We start from the raw sequence: 17,987 nt of genomic DNA on the forward strand, positions 1-17,987 counted from the left end.
GTGGGTGAGCCAACAAAGAAAATTCCTTCAAGGGATAATGTTTATGTAAGGCAATTCTGTTCACACATTTCAGAGTGAAAGTACAGGGCGTAATCTTCAAAATGACAGTGGGTAGTACCAAACACTGCAGTTTATAGTAAGGTGTCAGTTACAGAGCAACATACTCAAAATGCTGAAGAGACTCAACAGGTCAGGCAGCATGTATGGAAGTGAATAAACTGTCGATGTTCAGTTCCAGAATTCTATTGGTGATGGTCAGTGGAAGTGATGTTGATTATTTCCATGACCGTCCAGGTTGTGGCTGAGATGTTTAAGTGATGTGTTCTCCCATTGGTCCCCAGCTGCTGTTGATGGAACGGAAACTGCAGGAGGTTCATCCTCTGCTGACTCTATGCGGCCAGATTGTAGAGAACTGGCAGGGAAATCCCATACAGAAGGAGTCTTTGCGTGTCTTCTTTCTGGTACTACAAGTCACACACTACCTGGATGCAGGGCAGGTGAGCAAAGCGACTTTATCTGCAGAGTGCCAGGACTGTTAAACCTGCATTATAGTGTTTCAGTATAATCTAGCTGGTTTCTGTCAAATGGAATTCATAGCAACGTTGTAGATCTGCAAGGTAGAGTACTAAAATTAGTCAGACATGGTTGCACCCATAGATACAATTAATTGATGCAGCTCACAATCAAAATCAGGTTTAATATCACTGGCATATGTTGTGAAATTTGTAGTTTTGTGGCAGCAGCACATTGCAATACAGAATTTTAAAAAACTAACAATTACAGTAAGTATATATGAAAAACTTATTTAAATAGTGGGGAAAATAGTGAGGTAATATTCATGGGTTCATTGTCCGTTCAGAAATCTGATGACTGAGAGGAAGAGGCTGTTCCTCAAATGTGTGTGTGCCTTCAGGCTCCTATACTACCACCTGGATGGTAGCAATGAGAAGAGGGCATGTCCTGGCTTAGAAGGTCCTTAATGATGCCATCTTTTTGAAGCATCACCTTTTGAAGGTGTCCTTGATGTTGGGGAGGCTAGTACCCATGATGGACCTGGCTAAGTTTATAACTTTCTGCAGCTTTTTCCAATCTTGTGTAGTGGCCCCTTCATACCAGATGGTGATGCAACCAGTTAGAATGCTTTCCATGGTACATCTGCAGAAATTTGTGAAAGTCTTTGATGACCTACCAAATTTCCTCAAACTCCTGATGAAATACAGCTGCTGTCATGCCTTCTTTGTAATTGCATCAGTATGTTGGCCCCAGGATAGATCTTCAGAGATGTTTGTATAATATTTCCACAAAATATACTTTTTTGAGATGCAAGCAGTTTGAAAAACAAAAACAATTGATTAATAACAGATAATGTGTACTTCAGGTGAAAAGCGTGAAGCCCTGTCTGAAGCAGCTGCAGCAGTGTATTCAAACCATCTCCACATTACATGATGACGAAATCTTACCCAGTAATCCTGCAGACCTCTTTCACTGGCTACCCAAGGAACATATGTGTGTCTTGGTTTATCTGGTAAGGAAGTTCTTCAGAGGTTTGGGGTTAATAAGACTGCAACAGAAACAGGAGTTGACAAGGACTTATTGGCCATATGGGAAGAAAATTCTTTAGATTCACTACCCTGCATGAAGTTATTTTTTTTCTTCTCTGCGTCTTCATGTTCAGCCTCGTAAATATTTTCATCTGAATGATATTACTCCTTTTTGTAAATTCCATAAATCCTTGGTTGACTCTCACCTCCTTGCAAATCTACCATCCTAGTAATCAGTCTAATGAACATAGCTCTTTCTCCATCACATGCCAGTTTGTGGGTAGGAATGCTAGACTTGTACATGGTATTCCAGCTGCAGTTTCACCACAGTAACATACTTTTCCAGTAGAATAGTCATTTGCTATTTGTTAATATTAAGTCATCAATATAAAAAGGTCATCTTGTACCTCTAAATACTAACTTTCAGTTTTCATTTAAAAAAAAATATGCTTTTTTACTTTTAAATCAGAGTGGATGAAGCTCTACATTATATTCGATCTGCATGTCCTTCCCTTTGCATCTTGTATCTCTGACTTGAATCTTTTCATATAAACAAAGACAGCTGATAAATAATGGATAATGTGTACTCATCTGGCAGCAGTTCTGTGTCCTGTGTGCCACCCAGCCTGAATGTATTACACTTGATATAGGTAGAGCAGCTGTAGCCTCTGCCGCCAATCCCTCTGGAGTCTCATACGTCACAACGTTCTAATCAGAAAATAACCTGTCTGCTTTTAATCTGCTTTCTCCGCATATACCAAGTCAAACTAAAATTTATTATCAAAGTGTGTACTTGTCACTATCTATTACCTGAAGATTCATTTTCTTGCAGGCATTTACAGGAAAATCAAGAAACAGAATAGAATTTATTAAAAACTGTAAATAAAGACTGATGAACGTACTAAAGAAGACGCATTGTGCAAATAGAAAAAACAGAGAAATCCATGCCATATTATTCCCAATCCCATGTTCTCTCTTGTGTCACCTTGTCAAAGACATTTTAAAAGATCCAGCTATCTAAGGAATACGTGAATATGGTGTATTCTAGTTATATTCACAAAATAAACATAACATTTATCAAAGTACATTTCCTTTCCATAAAGTTGAATCTGCCAAGCGTGTTGTCATCTAGTGGCAAAATGAGTTACTTGTAGCTGCTTTAAAAGAAAGAAACTATCATTTTGTATTTAGGGTGAGCCGCTAAATCCCAGTCTGGAGCACAAAATCCAGGTGAATTTTATACTACAGTGTGGAACTGGCTCAAGAAAGTAACATCCATCATCAAGGACCCCTCCCCTCCATCCAGGCTATGCTTTTTTCTTACTTCTGTCATTGGGCAGGAGGTATGGGAGCCTTGAGGCCACACCACCAGGTTCAGGAACAGTTATTACTTTACAACTATCAGGCTCCTGATTGGTCTGGATAACTTCACTCACCTCAACTCCGAACTGATTCCACAACCTATGGCCTCGCTTTCAAGGATTAAAATTCTTATGGTCTCAATTTAGCAATCAGTCTAGTGAATCCATGTTGGTATAATTGCATTAGCTGGTAGAAATTATCTGTAGTTCTAGTTTTCATTTTTTCCCATCAGCTGTCTGAATGAGATTACCAGGTTCCTTCAATGTAATCTTTAAATATTACTCATCTTGTGAATGAAGGGAAATCCTGATGCTAGTGAAACTGTGAATAACTTTTGCCTGTGCATGTGTATGTAATACCACAATTGGAGGCAAAAGCCCAGAATTTCTTCACAAGGGCTTCCTGCTTCCCCACACCAAAACAAACACTTGCCTTCCTCAGGTATGCTCGTGAGAGATTGCTCAAGGAATCAGGCTTTAAACTGAGGCTCTAAGCAGGGTCATATCACAGAAACACTCCCAACACCAGTGAAGCCATGCTCCTAACCATTCAAATCTTTTAAAATTAAATGTAATGTTCATTATTTAGAGATACAATGCAGACGAGGTCCTTCTATTTAACCCTAACCCAATCACAGATCTAATTTACAATAACCAATTAACCAACTAACTGATGCATCTTTAGACTGTTGATCGTGTGGATAACCAGAGGCTTTCTCCCAGGGTTGAAACGGCTACAAGAGGGGGCATATTTTTAAGGTGCTTGGAAATGGGTACCGAGGGGATGTTAGGGGTAAGTTTTTTCCCACACACAGTGGTGGGTGCATGGAATGAACTGCCAACAGTGGTAAAGGAAGCAGATGCAGCGGGGTCTTTTAAGGGCTTCTTGGGTAGGTATATGGAGCTTAGAAAAATAAAGGGCTGTGCGCTGGGGAAATTCTAGGCAGTCTCCAGAGTAGGTTACATGGTGGGCCCAACATTGTGGGCTGAAGGGCCTGTAATATGCTGTAAATTTCTATGTTCTGTGTTGGACTGGAAACCTGGAGGTCACTTCCATAAGTTGTAAAAATATTAAAGATGAACTGCGGAAAACAGTAAAATGCTTTTAAATTGATCCCCTCAATTCAAAACATGTAAATTCCTGGAACATACTCTCCTTTGTATTGGTCCTGTCTGCTCTTCCCATGCTTTAGTGAGCAGATGGGAAACTGCTGCAAGTTTGTGGGCTGCATACGAACACGGTTTCTAAAAGAAAATCAGGATTTGTGTGGCGTAGAACAGTTCTGCTGTTCTCCACAGTAGCATAATGGTTCGTGCAGCGCATTACTGCTCGGAGCATTTGAGTTCAACCCCGGTGTCCTCTATAAGGAGTCTGCACGTGCTCCCCGTGGAATACATGGAATTTCTCCAGGTCCTCTGGTTTCCTTCCATGGTCAGAAGGTATACCAGGTAGGTGAATTGGTCACTGTAAATTGTCCCATGATTAGGTTGGGGTTAAATTGCGGTTGCTGGCCAGTGCGGCCCGAAGAGCCTATTCCGCACTGCACACACACAGTACTGCAGGAACTCAGCAGGCCAGGCAGCATCAATGGGGAAAAAAAAGTACATTCAACGTTTTGGGCCAAGACCCTTCAGCAGGATTGGAGATCACTAAATAAATGAAGCTCAATTCCTTTTAATAGAAGCTTCTAGATATAGGGGTTGTAGCCTAGTGAAACAGGAGGAGATTTGGTTCTAGTATTTTTCATTTTCAGTGTTTGTAGGAAGCAAACTGGGGAGGGGATAGTTAAACTGACTTTCTACATGGGGGGGTCATATCATGAATGATTAATATCTAGAGGTGACAAAGATGATTGCGGGTAGGACAGTGGTATCGTCTGTACGGACTTTAGTAAAGCATTTAACAGAGTCCCTTATAGTACAAACGTAGATGGGACGCATAGAGAGTTAGTGGATTGGATTCAAAATAGCCTTCACCATGGAGGGTGGGGAGAGATGTTACGTCTTGCACAGAGAGCAGTAGTTGCCCTGAACACATGACCAGGAGAACTGATGGAAGCATATATGACAGGACTGTTTATAAGGCATTTAGACAGGGAATGGAGAGATGTGGACAATGTTCTGGCACACGAAGTTAATTTAACTTGGCACAATGGTCCGTATAGACTTGGGAGGTCCTGTTCCTGTGCTAAACAGTTCTACCGTATGTTCTGTTTTTGTTGAGTTTAGGCTCATTAACCTCAATCGACATATGTATCCCTGGCAAATGTCATGAAATGTTGTTTTGCTTCGGTACATTGCCATACATAAAAAACTAAATTATTATAAGATGTACAGTATGTATGTACGGTGCCTTAAATATATTCAGCCTCCAACTATTTTCACATTTTGCTGTCTCATTTTCTGAATTTAATGTATTGAAATGGGAGATTTCCAGCTTGTCTATAAAACGTTCTGCATCATGTCAAATCAAAAGAAAAATTTCAAATTGTCAACAATTTACTAAAATTAAAAACCAAAGGTATTCATCCTTTTTAAATTACTACGCTAACTTTCCTCAGGTGCAAGACTGTATATTACCTTACCAGCTCACCTGATTTGTTGATGTAGAAAATTGGAGAATCACCTGAATAAATACCACTTCTCTCTAAGGTGCTAGATTTTCAACAGACCAAACCAAAAATGATGACAAAAGGGTATTCTAGGCAAGTCAGGGAAATGATAATAGAGAAGTACAAATCTGGGGAAGGGCACAAGTCTGTCTCAAAGGCATTGAACATACCTTGAGCCCAGTGCAGTCCATCATGAAACCACAGCCATACTGTCTAGGTCAGGCTGCCCCTCTAAACTTAGTTGCCAGAGAAGAAATGCACTTACAAGAGAAGCTTCTGTGATGCCAACAGTCAAGCTGAGTTGCAGAAGTCAGTGGCTGCGAATGGAGATGAAGTTCATGGCTCCACAATCTAAGGCCTTGCACAAAAAAGGGGACTTGTGGCAGAGTGGCAATGTAGAAGCTGTGGCTGGAAAATAAACATATCCTTGCCTGTAAAAACTTCACAAAGCATCACTTAGAAGATACTGTAAAGAACGTCTTATGGTCAGATGAGACTAAAATGGAACTTATTGGCCCCAACACTAAGATGTACATATGGTGTAAATCTAATACTGCGCATCAGCCAGGTAAACCATCCCTATTGTAAAGTATGGTGGAGGTAGCATCATGCTATGGGAATGCTTTTCAGACTGGAAATCTGGTCAGGAGTGACGGCAAGATGAATGCTGCTAGATACAGAGAGCTCCTGGATAAAAGCCTGCTAACCTCTGCTAGAAAGCTTAAACTGGGAAGGAAGTTTGTCTTTCAGCAGGACAGTGACCCAAAGCAACCATGGAGTGGTTTCAAATGAAGAAAATTGATGTCATTGAGTGACTGAATCAGAGATCCTGACATTAACCCATATCAAACATCTCCAGCAAGACCTCAAGATTACTGTCCACCACTGCTTCCCAACTAATCTAGCTTGAGTGATTTTTGCCAGGAGGAGTGGGTAAATTTTGCTCCATCATGCTGTGCAAAGCTAACAGACTTGGCCAAAAAGACTACTGGCTGTAATAGCTACAAGTGGTGGTTCAGCTAAGTACTGAGCAAGTCAAGTCACTTTTTATTGTCATTTCGACCATACTGCTGGTACAATACACAGTAAAAACGGGACAATGTTTTTTGGGACCATGGTGCTACATGAGCAATACAAAAACTACACTGAACTATGTAAAACAACACAGAAACTACACTAGACTACAGACCTACCCAGGACTGCATAAAGTGCACAAAACAGAGCAGGCATTACAATAAATAATAAACAAGACAATAGGCACAGTAGAGGGCAGTAGGTTGGTGTCAGCAAAGGGAGCGGGGATGAATACTTTGAAATTGCTGACATTTCAGTTTTTTATATTTTTTATTTTTTCATGCTTTATAATTTTCCTTGTAAGTAGTGCAAAAAAAGGAGGAAAAAGTAGTGAGGGTAGTGTTCATGCCTGTTCAGAAATGGGATGGCAAAGGGGAAGAAGCTGTTCCTGAAATGCTGAGTGTGCCTTCAGGCTCCTGTACCTCCTACCTGATGGTAGCAGTGAGAAGAAGGCACCTCCTAAGTGATGGCGGTCCTTCATGATTGGTCCTGCCTTTCGAAGTCACTGTCTTTGAGAGGATACTGATAAAATTGTTCTGTCTGACTTCAGCACTGTCTCTCTCTCAGTTACTCCATTCATTTCATGTTCATGTTACCAGTTATAGTGTGGCACTGTGAATCTGTCTCACTGAGCTTGCACACCTTAGTACTTACTGCCCCTTGTGCCGCTGGCATTTAGGGCAGCAGTGAAAGTCCTCTTATCTGTCTGAATAGAAGCATATTCTTCATTGCTATTTCTGTAACAATGCACTTCTTAATGCTGTGTATAAAATTATTGGGTTGAAATGCATGGGAGTGATGTGGAGTTTCTTGTGTTTCAGGTGACGGTTATGCACTCCATGCAAGCTGGATACTTGGAGAAAGCCCAGAAATACACCGATAAAGCACTCATGCAGTTAGAAAAGTTAAAAAGTAAGTCCTTGCAACTGAAAATTTGGTTGTGGGTTCTGGTAATTATGTGTCTAAAATGTTTACAGTCTGTTCTGGAACTTGGATTCCATCCGTCCACACTTGGGTTGAGCTGTTAGGACACAAGATACCGATGGGGACGGATCTGTCACTGTGCAATACCAGGGTGCAGTACTGGTGGAGCAGATGTGTCACCTTGTAACGCCTGGGTACGGAACCGGTAGGGATCGGTCTGTCCCTGTAACACTGGGATAAGGTACTGATGGGGACAAATCTGTCAATGTATAACATTTGGGCACAGTACCACTGAGGATGGGTCTGTCACTGTACAATACTGAGGTGTGGTATCAGTGGGGGGTGGGTTATCGCTGTATAACACTGGTAAGGTACTGTTGGGACGGTTCTGTCACTATACAGCACTGAGGTATGTACTAGTGGGGATGAGTCTGATGCTGCATAACGCTGGGGCAAGGTATTGGGGGCTGGTCTTGTGTACTGGTGACTGGAAACAGTACTGATGTGTTGATATATGCAGAGATACATATTGGTGGGTTTGTATTTTGAGGTAGTGAAGCACTGATCCATTAAAAGATAATATTTGAGTACAGTGCTGAAGGAGACTACATCTTCTCATTTTGAACACTGGGCAATCACCTTCTGGCCCAAATTGCCATTAGTGTTAGAACATAACACAATCTTAAAAAATATGTTTGCTGTATGGGTCTAGATTCTCTCAAAGGATTCTTTTTTTATATATAATTTTTATTGAGTTTTCAAGTGATACATGAGAAAAAAAATATCTACCCTCCCCGCTCCCCTTAACCCCCCCCCCGATATATACTCCTACCTAAAAAGAAAAGAAAGAAAAAAAAAGGAACCGCCTGAATATTGGAAGGTTTGCACATGTTCCATGGGATAAAAATAAATTTTATATATATTTATTACTTTCCCCCAAGGAACCCAGATCTTCATCATCGGAGCTATAAGTAAGAGCTCCAAATATTCAAAAATGTTAACATATTTATCTCTCAAAATCTAAAACATTATTTAGCTTCTCAACTCTCATAGTTCCCTGGGGAATCTCTTTGAACTTCACCATGTTGCTATGTGTTTCCCTCCCAATCATCCAGGCAAAAAGAAAAAAAAGATAAGATGCAAAAAAAGAAAAAACAAAATACCCCCCCCCACTAATGTTGTGAATGAAAAGATACACAACACTACCCCGCTCCATTGTGCGGGTCGTGGCTATTGCCACGCTTGCACACATGAATAACGTAGCGATTGCACAGTTTCTTCCAGCTCCCCGGTATCAAAAAATTACATATATATATATATATATATATAAATTAATATTATTATTCCCAGCTAATGTTCCTCAAATTTTAACCTTTCTTCCCCTCCCTCATATAATTAATAATATATTTATATATTCTTCCGCCTAAAAATTCAACAGGCCTAATCCTTGATCCAGTCTTCATCTTCTATCCATCTCGCTCCCCTAAGTTCTTGTATCTGGTGAATATTCAAAGAATCTCGCACAAACTCCTCCACTTTCCGGTAATCGTCAAAAAATCTTTTTTTTCCACCAGGCAAGAAAATCTTCAAGGTTGCAGGATAACGCAATATAAATTGATAACCATGATCCCATAGGGCTTTTTTCACTGGAATATACTTCTTCCTTCTTTTCAAAAGTTCATAACTTATGTCAGGGTAGAAAAAAATTTCCTTCCCTTCTATCATCAGTGGCCCTTTTCTCTTCTTGGCAGCTTGGGCAGCCGCCTGTAGAATCCTTTCTTTGTCTTGAAATCTTAAGAATTTTATTAAAGTTGATCGTGGATATTGGTCATCTTGTGGTTTTGGTCTCAGAGCTCTATGTACCCGCTCAATTTCAATTGATCGGTCTTCCTCTTTCATTTGCAAGGTTTTCGGGATCCATCTTTGAAAAAATTCTATTGGATTATCTCCCTCTATACCTTCTTTGAGACCAGCAATTTTAATGTTATTACGTCTACTAAAACTTTCCAACACGTCCACTTTCTCCAAGAGTCGATTTCTTTCCGTGTTCCAGACAAGCACATTATTTTCTGTTTTTTCCACTCTATCGTTAATATGCTCGATTGTTCTTTCCATCTTCTGAAGCTTCTTATCCATTTTATCCTGTCTTTTCATAGCTTTATCATAGCACATCTTCATGTCTCTAAGCTCTGTTCTTAATTTTCTTAATTCAGCCGTTAACTGCAATAAAGCCTCTCTTATGTCTCCATCGTCTCCTTTTCTTCCAGTTCTTCCTCCTCTTCTTCATCTGTATTCTCTGCGATATCCAATTCTGACTCTGAGTCACTTTCAGTTACAGTGGCCGTCGGTTCTTGTAGTTTAAATTGTGTCGATTTGCGCATGCGCAATTCCGGCATCTTCTTCCGAGAGACCGCTACTGCCGCCATTGCTCCCCGTTCTTCTATGCCAGAGATAAAATGCGTCTCCTCTGAAGGAGATCCAACCTGAATCCGAGGCTCCATCGCTGCAGTAGGCCTTTTTTTCTTCCCATCTTGCGGCGACTTCACAACAACAGACTTCTTCTGTTGCGGTTTACAAGGCATATCGTAGAGTAGTCTTACGAAGTTTATAAGTAGTTTTCGGAAAGTATTTATTAACTTTACTTTGTTTAAATGGTACTTTGCTGATTTTTTACGGGAGAGCTGGATTTACACGTCTCAATCCTACATCATCACGTGACGCCCCCTCTCAAAGGATTCTTAAAACCTTCCTTAATCTGTAATGTGGTTATATATTGTATTCTAATATCGAATCTTTTCTGTTACGTAGTGCTGGACTGCAGCCCCATTCTCTCCTCATTTCAAGTCATGTTATTGGAACACATCATCATGTGTCGACTTGTAACGGGCCACAAAGCCACCGCTCTCCAAGAGGTTTGTATCCTTTCTCATATCCTAGACAACATCAGGAAATGTACCGTAGAATGATGAGGTGTCGAGGTAGACATAAGTAAGCTTTAACATTGAGTGCCCGAGTTCATATCTTTTACCCATTTAGTTCAGATGAAACTCTTTCTGGGACAGAAGCATCTTGAACTTATTTACTGATGTCAACAAAGCAAAGCATCCTAATTTTTCCAAACTGTACTGACCAAAGGCTTGGTTTTAAAAAAATGTTTAGGGGGTATTTATGGGAACAAGACAGTGAAGGATAATGCAGAGCTCCACTTGTACGGTTGCTCTAAACACTTTCTAGAATGAGTTAATTCTATCTCTTAAAAGAAAGCATTTTTTTTCTCTGTTTTCAACCAATTTCTTCTCTTTACTCGTAGATTTAAAATCTCTCCTTTTCTTTCTCACGCCAATCAGCAGATATTCGACCAGATTCAGTTTCTGGTTTGGATATAGGTTCTAACGTGTTGGTTATTGCAATCACAATTTTGTATCTTGTCAGATTTCTCAGGTCTGCCAACTGTGTCAACAGTCTCCCAGGCTATTTTCCAACCATGCTGCCCAGCTTCACACACTACTGGTAAGTAATGAAACAGCACTTTGGCTGATGATTGATAAGCTTCTGTTATTTATTAGAAGATGCAAGACTGTGAATGCTAGAATCTGGAATGTAAACAAACTACTAAAGGACTTCAGCCAGTCAGGCAGCATCTGTGAAGGCAGAGGGATGGCCGATGCTTCTGGTTGTGACCCTGCATCAGGACTGGAGTCAGGACTGTCCCTTGCTGTTTATCCCAAGGAGTTCTCCAGTAATTTGTTTTTACTTCATTATTTATAAGTTGTTCTGAGTGAATCAGGTCACACTTAAATGTTGGGAGCTTACGTCCTACTGTGTTATAGGAGCAGAGTTAGACCATTCAGTCCATTGAGTCTGCTCCACCATTTCCTGCCTATTTCCCATTAACTTTGATGTCCTAACCAGTCAAGAACATAGCAACCTCTGCTTTAAATATACCCAATGACTTTGCCTCCACCTGTCTGTGGCAGTGAATTCCACAGATTTCAGCACGCTGTGGCTGAAGAAATTCCTTCTCATCTCTGTTCTAACTGGCGTCCCTCTTTTCTGAGGCTGTGCTCTCTGGTCCTGGATTCTCCCAGAATAGGAAACATCCTCTCCACATCCACTCTTATTTCCCTTTCAATGTTCAATAGGTTTCAATGAGATTCTACTTCATTCTTCTAAGCTCTAGCAAGTACAGGCTCGGAGCCATCAAACACTCCTCATATGTTAACCCTTTCAGTCTCAGTATCATTCTCATGAAGTTCCTCTGGACCCTCTCCAATGCCAGCACATCCTTCCTTAGATAATGAGCTCAAAACTACATACAGTACACCAAGTGCAGTCTGACCAATGCTTTCTAAAGCCTCAGCATCACATCCTTGCTCTTAAGTTCTAGTCCCCTCGAAATGAATGCTAACATTGCATATGCCTTCTGCTTTTAATTGTGGAAATCCTAATTCTGACAGTATCTGAATGACTTCCTAGTTCAGCCAATTTGAGAGCTTTGCCTACTCAGTCAATCTGTCATATCACCTGGAGGAAGAAAGCTTCTGGGATTATTATACTGTTTATTAGTTTGACTTTACCTGGCTCTGCAGTGCTCTCCAGGCACTGCAGAGAAAACCCTACTCAAAGTAATGAATATGGCCCAGTCAGTCACAGGTAATGTCCTTCCCACCATTGAACACATCTACATTGAGTGTTGTCACAGGAAAGCAGCAGAATCAATCATCAATGACTTCCACTGTTCAGGACAAGCTGCTTTCTCACTGTTGTCATTAGGAGGAGGTATAGGAGCCCTAGGACCCCTACCTCCAGGTTCAGGAATGATTATTATTCCTCAACCATCAGGCTCCTGAACTAGTGTGGCTAACTTCACTCAACTTCACTTGCCCCATCACCAAAATGTTCCCATAACCTCTGGATTCGCTTTCAAGGACTCGTCTCATGTTCTTGATACTACTTATGTATTTATTTTTGTATTTCCAGAGTTTGTTGTCTTTTGCATACTGACTGTCCAGATGGTGCGGTCTTTCATTGAATCTGTTTTGGTTATTCTATTATGGATTTATTGAGTATACCTGCAAGAAAATGAATCTCAGAATTGTATATGGTGACATAGATGTACTTTGGTAATTTATTTTAAACTTCCATACAATATGGGTGGGGATCTTGGAGGATGCCTTTGGTCTATTTGAAATGGATCAAATCATGGGAGGTCTGCTGGACCCTCTCAAAACCACTGACCATAGCTCTGCAGGACATCTGCCCACATTTCCTTCTGGAGCAGTTTGTCATGCCTAGTTAACAGGGATGAGCTGGAGCAGAGCTGCAAGGTAATGTTGCAACCCTATATAGATCTCTGGTTAGACCACACTTGGAGTACTGTGTTCACTTGAGGTCCTTTCCTTACAGAGAGGATGTGAAGCCTTAAGCGTGCAGAGAAGATTAACCAGGATGCTACCTGGATTACAGAGCATGTCTTATAAGGAAAGGTTGAGTGAGCTAGGGCTTTTCTCTTGGAGAATGAGAGGCAACTTGATAGAGGTGTACAAGGTAAGGGGTGAAGATAAGACAGTCAGATGCTTTTTCCAAACTCAAACGGCTAATATGAGATGTTATAATTTTAAGGTGATTGAAGGAAGGTAACAGGAGGAATGTCAGAGATGAGGTTTTTTTTAAACAGTGGTGGGTGCATGGAATGCCTTGCCAGGGTTGGTGGTATAGGCAGATAAACTAGGGACATTTAATTTAAAATCTCTTAGATAGGTAATTGAATGATAGAAAAATGGAAGGCTACAGGGAAGGGAAGGGTTAAATGGACTTGGAGTAATTAAAAGGTGGCACGGCATCATGGATGAAGGGCCTGTACCATGCCGTTGTGTACGATGTTCAGTGCATTTCCTCTAACCAAATGGATTTTCATGTATTCAAAGTTTTTGCCTCTAACTGTTGCTGTTTTTATGGAGGTGAGTGCAGTTACAATTAAATAATAGATGTATTAATTATTAGTGATTGTGGCAAATTAGCTCTTCCTCCCTTTGAGAAATTCGAACTGCCTGGGCAGTTTATTGCAGGTTGAACCTGTTTGCCAGCAATCAATTTTGGTAGTGATTTCTAGTCTCAACTATTGTTTCTCCTGCAGGGTTTGTACTGCATCTCTATAAACTGCATGGACAACGCTGAGGCACAGTTCTCAACAGCACTTCAGGTATACATCTTCACAGCTATAAACACTGAGCAAGCACTGTCTGTAGAGTCTGCTTGGTATCATTCAGGTGCCCATTATGTTGCTGAATTTTAGGAAGATGGGTGTCTTAAAGGTTTGGTCTTGATTGAGTGTAATATCTTTACCACTTGAAACAGCAGAGGTGAAATTATTGACTGCTGCCTAAAGTAAATCATTTTGACCACAAACACTTGTGTAGAGCTATTGAGTAAATGCTCCCAGCCAGACAGTTACTTCAGTTATGTCCATAACTACCTTCCAACACAGCCTAGTTATTCCATTTGTAACTCTTGCTTTGGCTAGCAGCTTAATATAGGGGGGGTGATGGACCCCAGCATGGTCAAACTTAAGAAATCGCATTTGGGTGGATGCTGCATGATGTGTCCCGTTACAAATCAGTACCCCGAAATAACAAACAGTGCACAATATGCGATTAAGCGATTGAGCTTTACAGTTCTTACTTTGACTATATGGTTAATAAAGAAAACAAAGAAAAAGGGCCCATTCTCATGAAACAGTCTGCTGCGCGATGTTGGAGCTCACTGATAAGCCGTTTGTCCACCATCGTCACTGACCCTTGGACCCGCGCTCCAAGTGCACTCCGTCCAATGGGCTACCAACCCGCTCCATTCATGTCTTCTCTCCTCATCTCTCCCCGGCAAAAGACCGCAAAAATCTCTTCCAGACTCACAAGAAAGAACAACAGTTCTCTCATTGGATAGCCCCAGCATTCCAAACCCCGTTATCTCTAACCCAAACATTGCTGCTATAGAGAAACCATTACATTAGCAGTGAAACCTTACACCAGGTTACACATGTGTAGATTCGGTCCCAATGTATAACCTGGCACAGGCAAGAGTGGTTGATGGGCCCTGATTTTCATTGACAGAATTTTCTTCATGTCTTCCGGTTTGGTTCTGTATTTGCAGAATCAGGCTACATTCCAGTGATTGGACTGGAGTAACTAGGAGTGGTGGCTGTAGATAAGGTGTAGAAAATCTTCTGTTTAATGATAAAGATTAGTTAGATTACATTGAAATGTACCATTTGCATCAATGGCCAACACAGTCCAAGGATGTTCTGGGGGCAGCCTGCAAGTGTTGCCATGCTTCCAGCGCCAACATAGCGTGCCCATACTTACTGACCCTAGCCCATATTTCTTTGGAATATGGGAGGAAACTTGAACACCTGGAGAAAACCCACGGGGTCACTGGGATAAGACAGGGTATTGAACTCTGATTGCTGGTGCTGTCAATCACTACTACGGCACTTGTCATCTTACATTGTCCATTAAGATTGAGCTGTTTCATTGCCAGCTACTTAGAGGCACGATAATCCACAAGATAAGTTATTCTAAATCTGCTCTTGTTATTTTAGCTGACCACACATCAGGAGTTGTGGGCATTCATAGTCACAAACCTAGCCAGTGTCTACATTCGAGAGGGAAACAGACTTCAGGAGGTGAGGAGATCGCTGCATATCCTTCTGGCATGAACTCGCGGTCAATCTTGGGGTTTCATTTCTGCAGAACTGGAATTTCTTGTGTTTTGATTTTTGAGCAACGCAGGCAAGATGCTAGAGGAACTTGATAGGTCAGGTAGCATCTATGGAAATAAACAAGACCCTTCAGGCCCTTCCTTAACAAGGATCTCATCCTGAAACGTTGCCTACTTATTCATTTCCAGAGACGTTGCCTGACCTGCTGACTTCTTCCAGCATTTTGTAAGTGTTACTCTGGATTTCCAGCATCTACAGAATATCATGTTTATGATTTGATTTCATACCTGATTTTGTTTCTCCTACAGCAGAACCATTGGCTGATGAAGCCTACGAGATGGGACATGTTTAGTGTATGTTGTGATCCTGGCAGTGTGCAATGTTATTGGTCATTGTTGGTTGTTTTAACATTTTGTAGAATAGAAAGGTTGTGTCAAATGCCTGTTGGGAATGGAAATGTATTGTTCCCATATAGAGTGGGGTCGGGGGCACACAAGATGAGTCAATGGTGTTGTGTATAACAAATCAACATTGCACTGGAAATTTATCTATTGTAGCCAGTGGTTTTGTGTATGGAATGGCTTGCAATCTACATTACAAATATTGATATTGGGGATCCCTCTGACATTAGTCCTGGTGGCAATCTCACCGACCCTGCAGCTTGGTGTTTAGTAACAGAAACAGTATGGTAATAAGTTCAATGTAAAACTGATTTAATCTGCATTTATATCTCAATATTATTCTATGGTGACGTTCCCTACACTGCAGGTACTTTGGGGGGTATCTGAGAAGTGAAGAGCGCTGAAATAGTATGTTTCACTTGCGACAGTTTGCCTGGTGTTATTGCGTCTTGTAGCTGAAAGGCCAGAACAATATTTCTGTCAATTTCATCACTTGGTTAAATCCTGCTGATCTCCATTTTATTTGCTTCTGGTCCATACCCTGTATACTCGCTGAGGTTCAGAAGAATGAAAGGGGGGGGGGTGATCTCATTGAAACCTAGTGGCTATTAAAATCTTTAGATAGAAAGAATGTGGAGAGGATGTTTCCTCTAGTGGAGAGTCTAGGACCAGAGGGCACAGCCTCAGAATAGAAGGACAGCTGAGGAGTCATCTCTTTAACCAAGCGATGGTGAATCTGTGGAATCCATTGCCCATGATAGCTGTGGAGGCCAAGTCATTGGATATAGTTATAGCAGAGGTCGATAGGTTTTTGATTAATCAGGGCGACAAAAATTGCGAGGAGAAGGCTGGAGAATGCAGTTCAGCCATAATGGAATAGTGGATGAGAGTCAATGGGCTGAATGGCCTAATTCTAATTTGTCTTTTGGTCCACATCAAGTACACTTCATTTGCATGGTTGGGTGAGAAGTGTTGTATCCTGGTGGTACTACAGGTTAGTTTTTCTGTTCACAAGTTTTCCTCTTCATTGTAGCTATACGGTCTGCTGGAAAGAATAAACCCAGATCACAACTTCCCCGTCAGGTAAGTGAAACATCCGTTTCTGCTGATTCACAGAGAAGGGTTACCTTCTGTAAACATGGAGATTGTTTTGAAGATGGAATTGTGATGGTAGAGAGGAGTTAGCCTTGCAGTTGACTGAAGAATTTGATCTTGGCATGCTTGATGGGATGACGCAACAGAAAACAACATGAGAGATTGATGAAGAAGACTTGATTAATGGATTGTGGAAACACGACCCACCTCTTGACTGTACACTATCACTTGGTTTGCTTGTAGCTCACCTGCAATAGACAACACAGCACTGCAGACAGTGGAACCTGGAGCAACACACAATCTGCTGATGGAACTGTGGGTTGCTGTGCAGAATTGTTGACTCTTCAGATGGTGTTCGATTGGCAGAATTCCTCCAACTGACTGCTGGCACAGTGGCATAGCGTGCAGAACTGCTGTCCCACCGCCACAGTAACTGGTTCAGTCCTGACCTCTCAGTGATATCTGTGCATCGCTTTCCTCCCTTGTCCCAAAGAGCAGCTGGTTAGCTGGCTAATCAGTTGCTGTAAATCACACCCTAGTGTGTTATAGTGAGTGGCAGGACATGGAGAGAATTGATAGGATTAGCATGGATGGTTGCTCGATGTTTCTGTGCTGTGTGAATTTGTCATATAGCACTACCTGACAGAAGCAGCCCCTTTGGCCCATTAGGTCTGTGCTAAACCATTATTCTGCTGAGTCCCATTGACCCACACTTGAACCCTAGCCCTTCATACTCCGCCCACCATTTATCCATCCAAATTTCTCTTAAATGCTGAAATCAAGCCTGTATCCACTACTTCCACTGGCAGCTTGTTCAACAGTCCTTACGGTCTGAGTGAAGAAGTTCCCCCTCATGTTCTGCTTAAACAATTCACCTTTTTCATTCTTAACCTACAACCTCTAGTTCTAGTTTCACCCATAACCAAAAGGATGTCTGGGATATGCATTATTAACTGTAAATTCTTAAGTGATATTAACTGTTTGCTGCCTATCCTTTGTATCTTTTGTTGTCCATTTTGGGAGCAGTGGTCCCGATTTCACCACCTGACTGGAAAAATTCGTTTCAGCTTTTTACTCCTGAATAGTTGAGTTCAATTCTGATTATATCCACTTGCTGTGTGTAACCTCCCAGGGCAGTAAGTTCCCAGTATCTTAGCTAGGAAAACCATTTAAATCTTTTCATGTAAGTTAGATTACTTCCATTAGGTATAGGAATATAAATCACAAACACGAGAAAATCTTTAGATGCTGTAAATCCAAAG

At 41.2% G+C, this 17,987-nt stretch overlaps 1 protein-coding gene across 1 annotated transcript in view; it reads left to right on the plus strand.

Annotated features, from left to right (window-relative positions):
- mau2 (MAU2 sister chromatid cohesion factor) overlaps positions 1-17,987 on the plus strand; it is an 81,914-nt gene that overhangs the window by 41,701 nt on the left and 22,226 nt on the right. Inside the window, exons 7-14 of the mRNA XM_063032546.1 lie at positions 342-497; positions 1,379-1,525; positions 7,410-7,500; positions 10,321-10,424; positions 10,945-11,022; positions 13,649-13,714; positions 15,110-15,193; positions 16,664-16,713. Coding sequence (XP_062888616.1) covers positions 342-497; positions 1,379-1,525; positions 7,410-7,500; positions 10,321-10,424; positions 10,945-11,022; positions 13,649-13,714; positions 15,110-15,193; positions 16,664-16,713 — 776 coding nt within the window. The remainder of the gene's footprint in view (positions 1-341; positions 498-1,378; positions 1,526-7,409; positions 7,501-10,320; positions 10,425-10,944; positions 11,023-13,648; positions 13,715-15,109; positions 15,194-16,663; positions 16,714-17,987) is intronic.

This window comes from Mobula hypostoma, chromosome 24, assembly GCF_963921235.1.
Source record: "Mobula hypostoma chromosome 24, sMobHyp1.1, whole genome shotgun sequence".
Classification (NCBI taxonomy): domain Eukaryota; kingdom Metazoa; phylum Chordata; class Chondrichthyes; order Myliobatiformes; family Myliobatidae; genus Mobula; species Mobula hypostoma.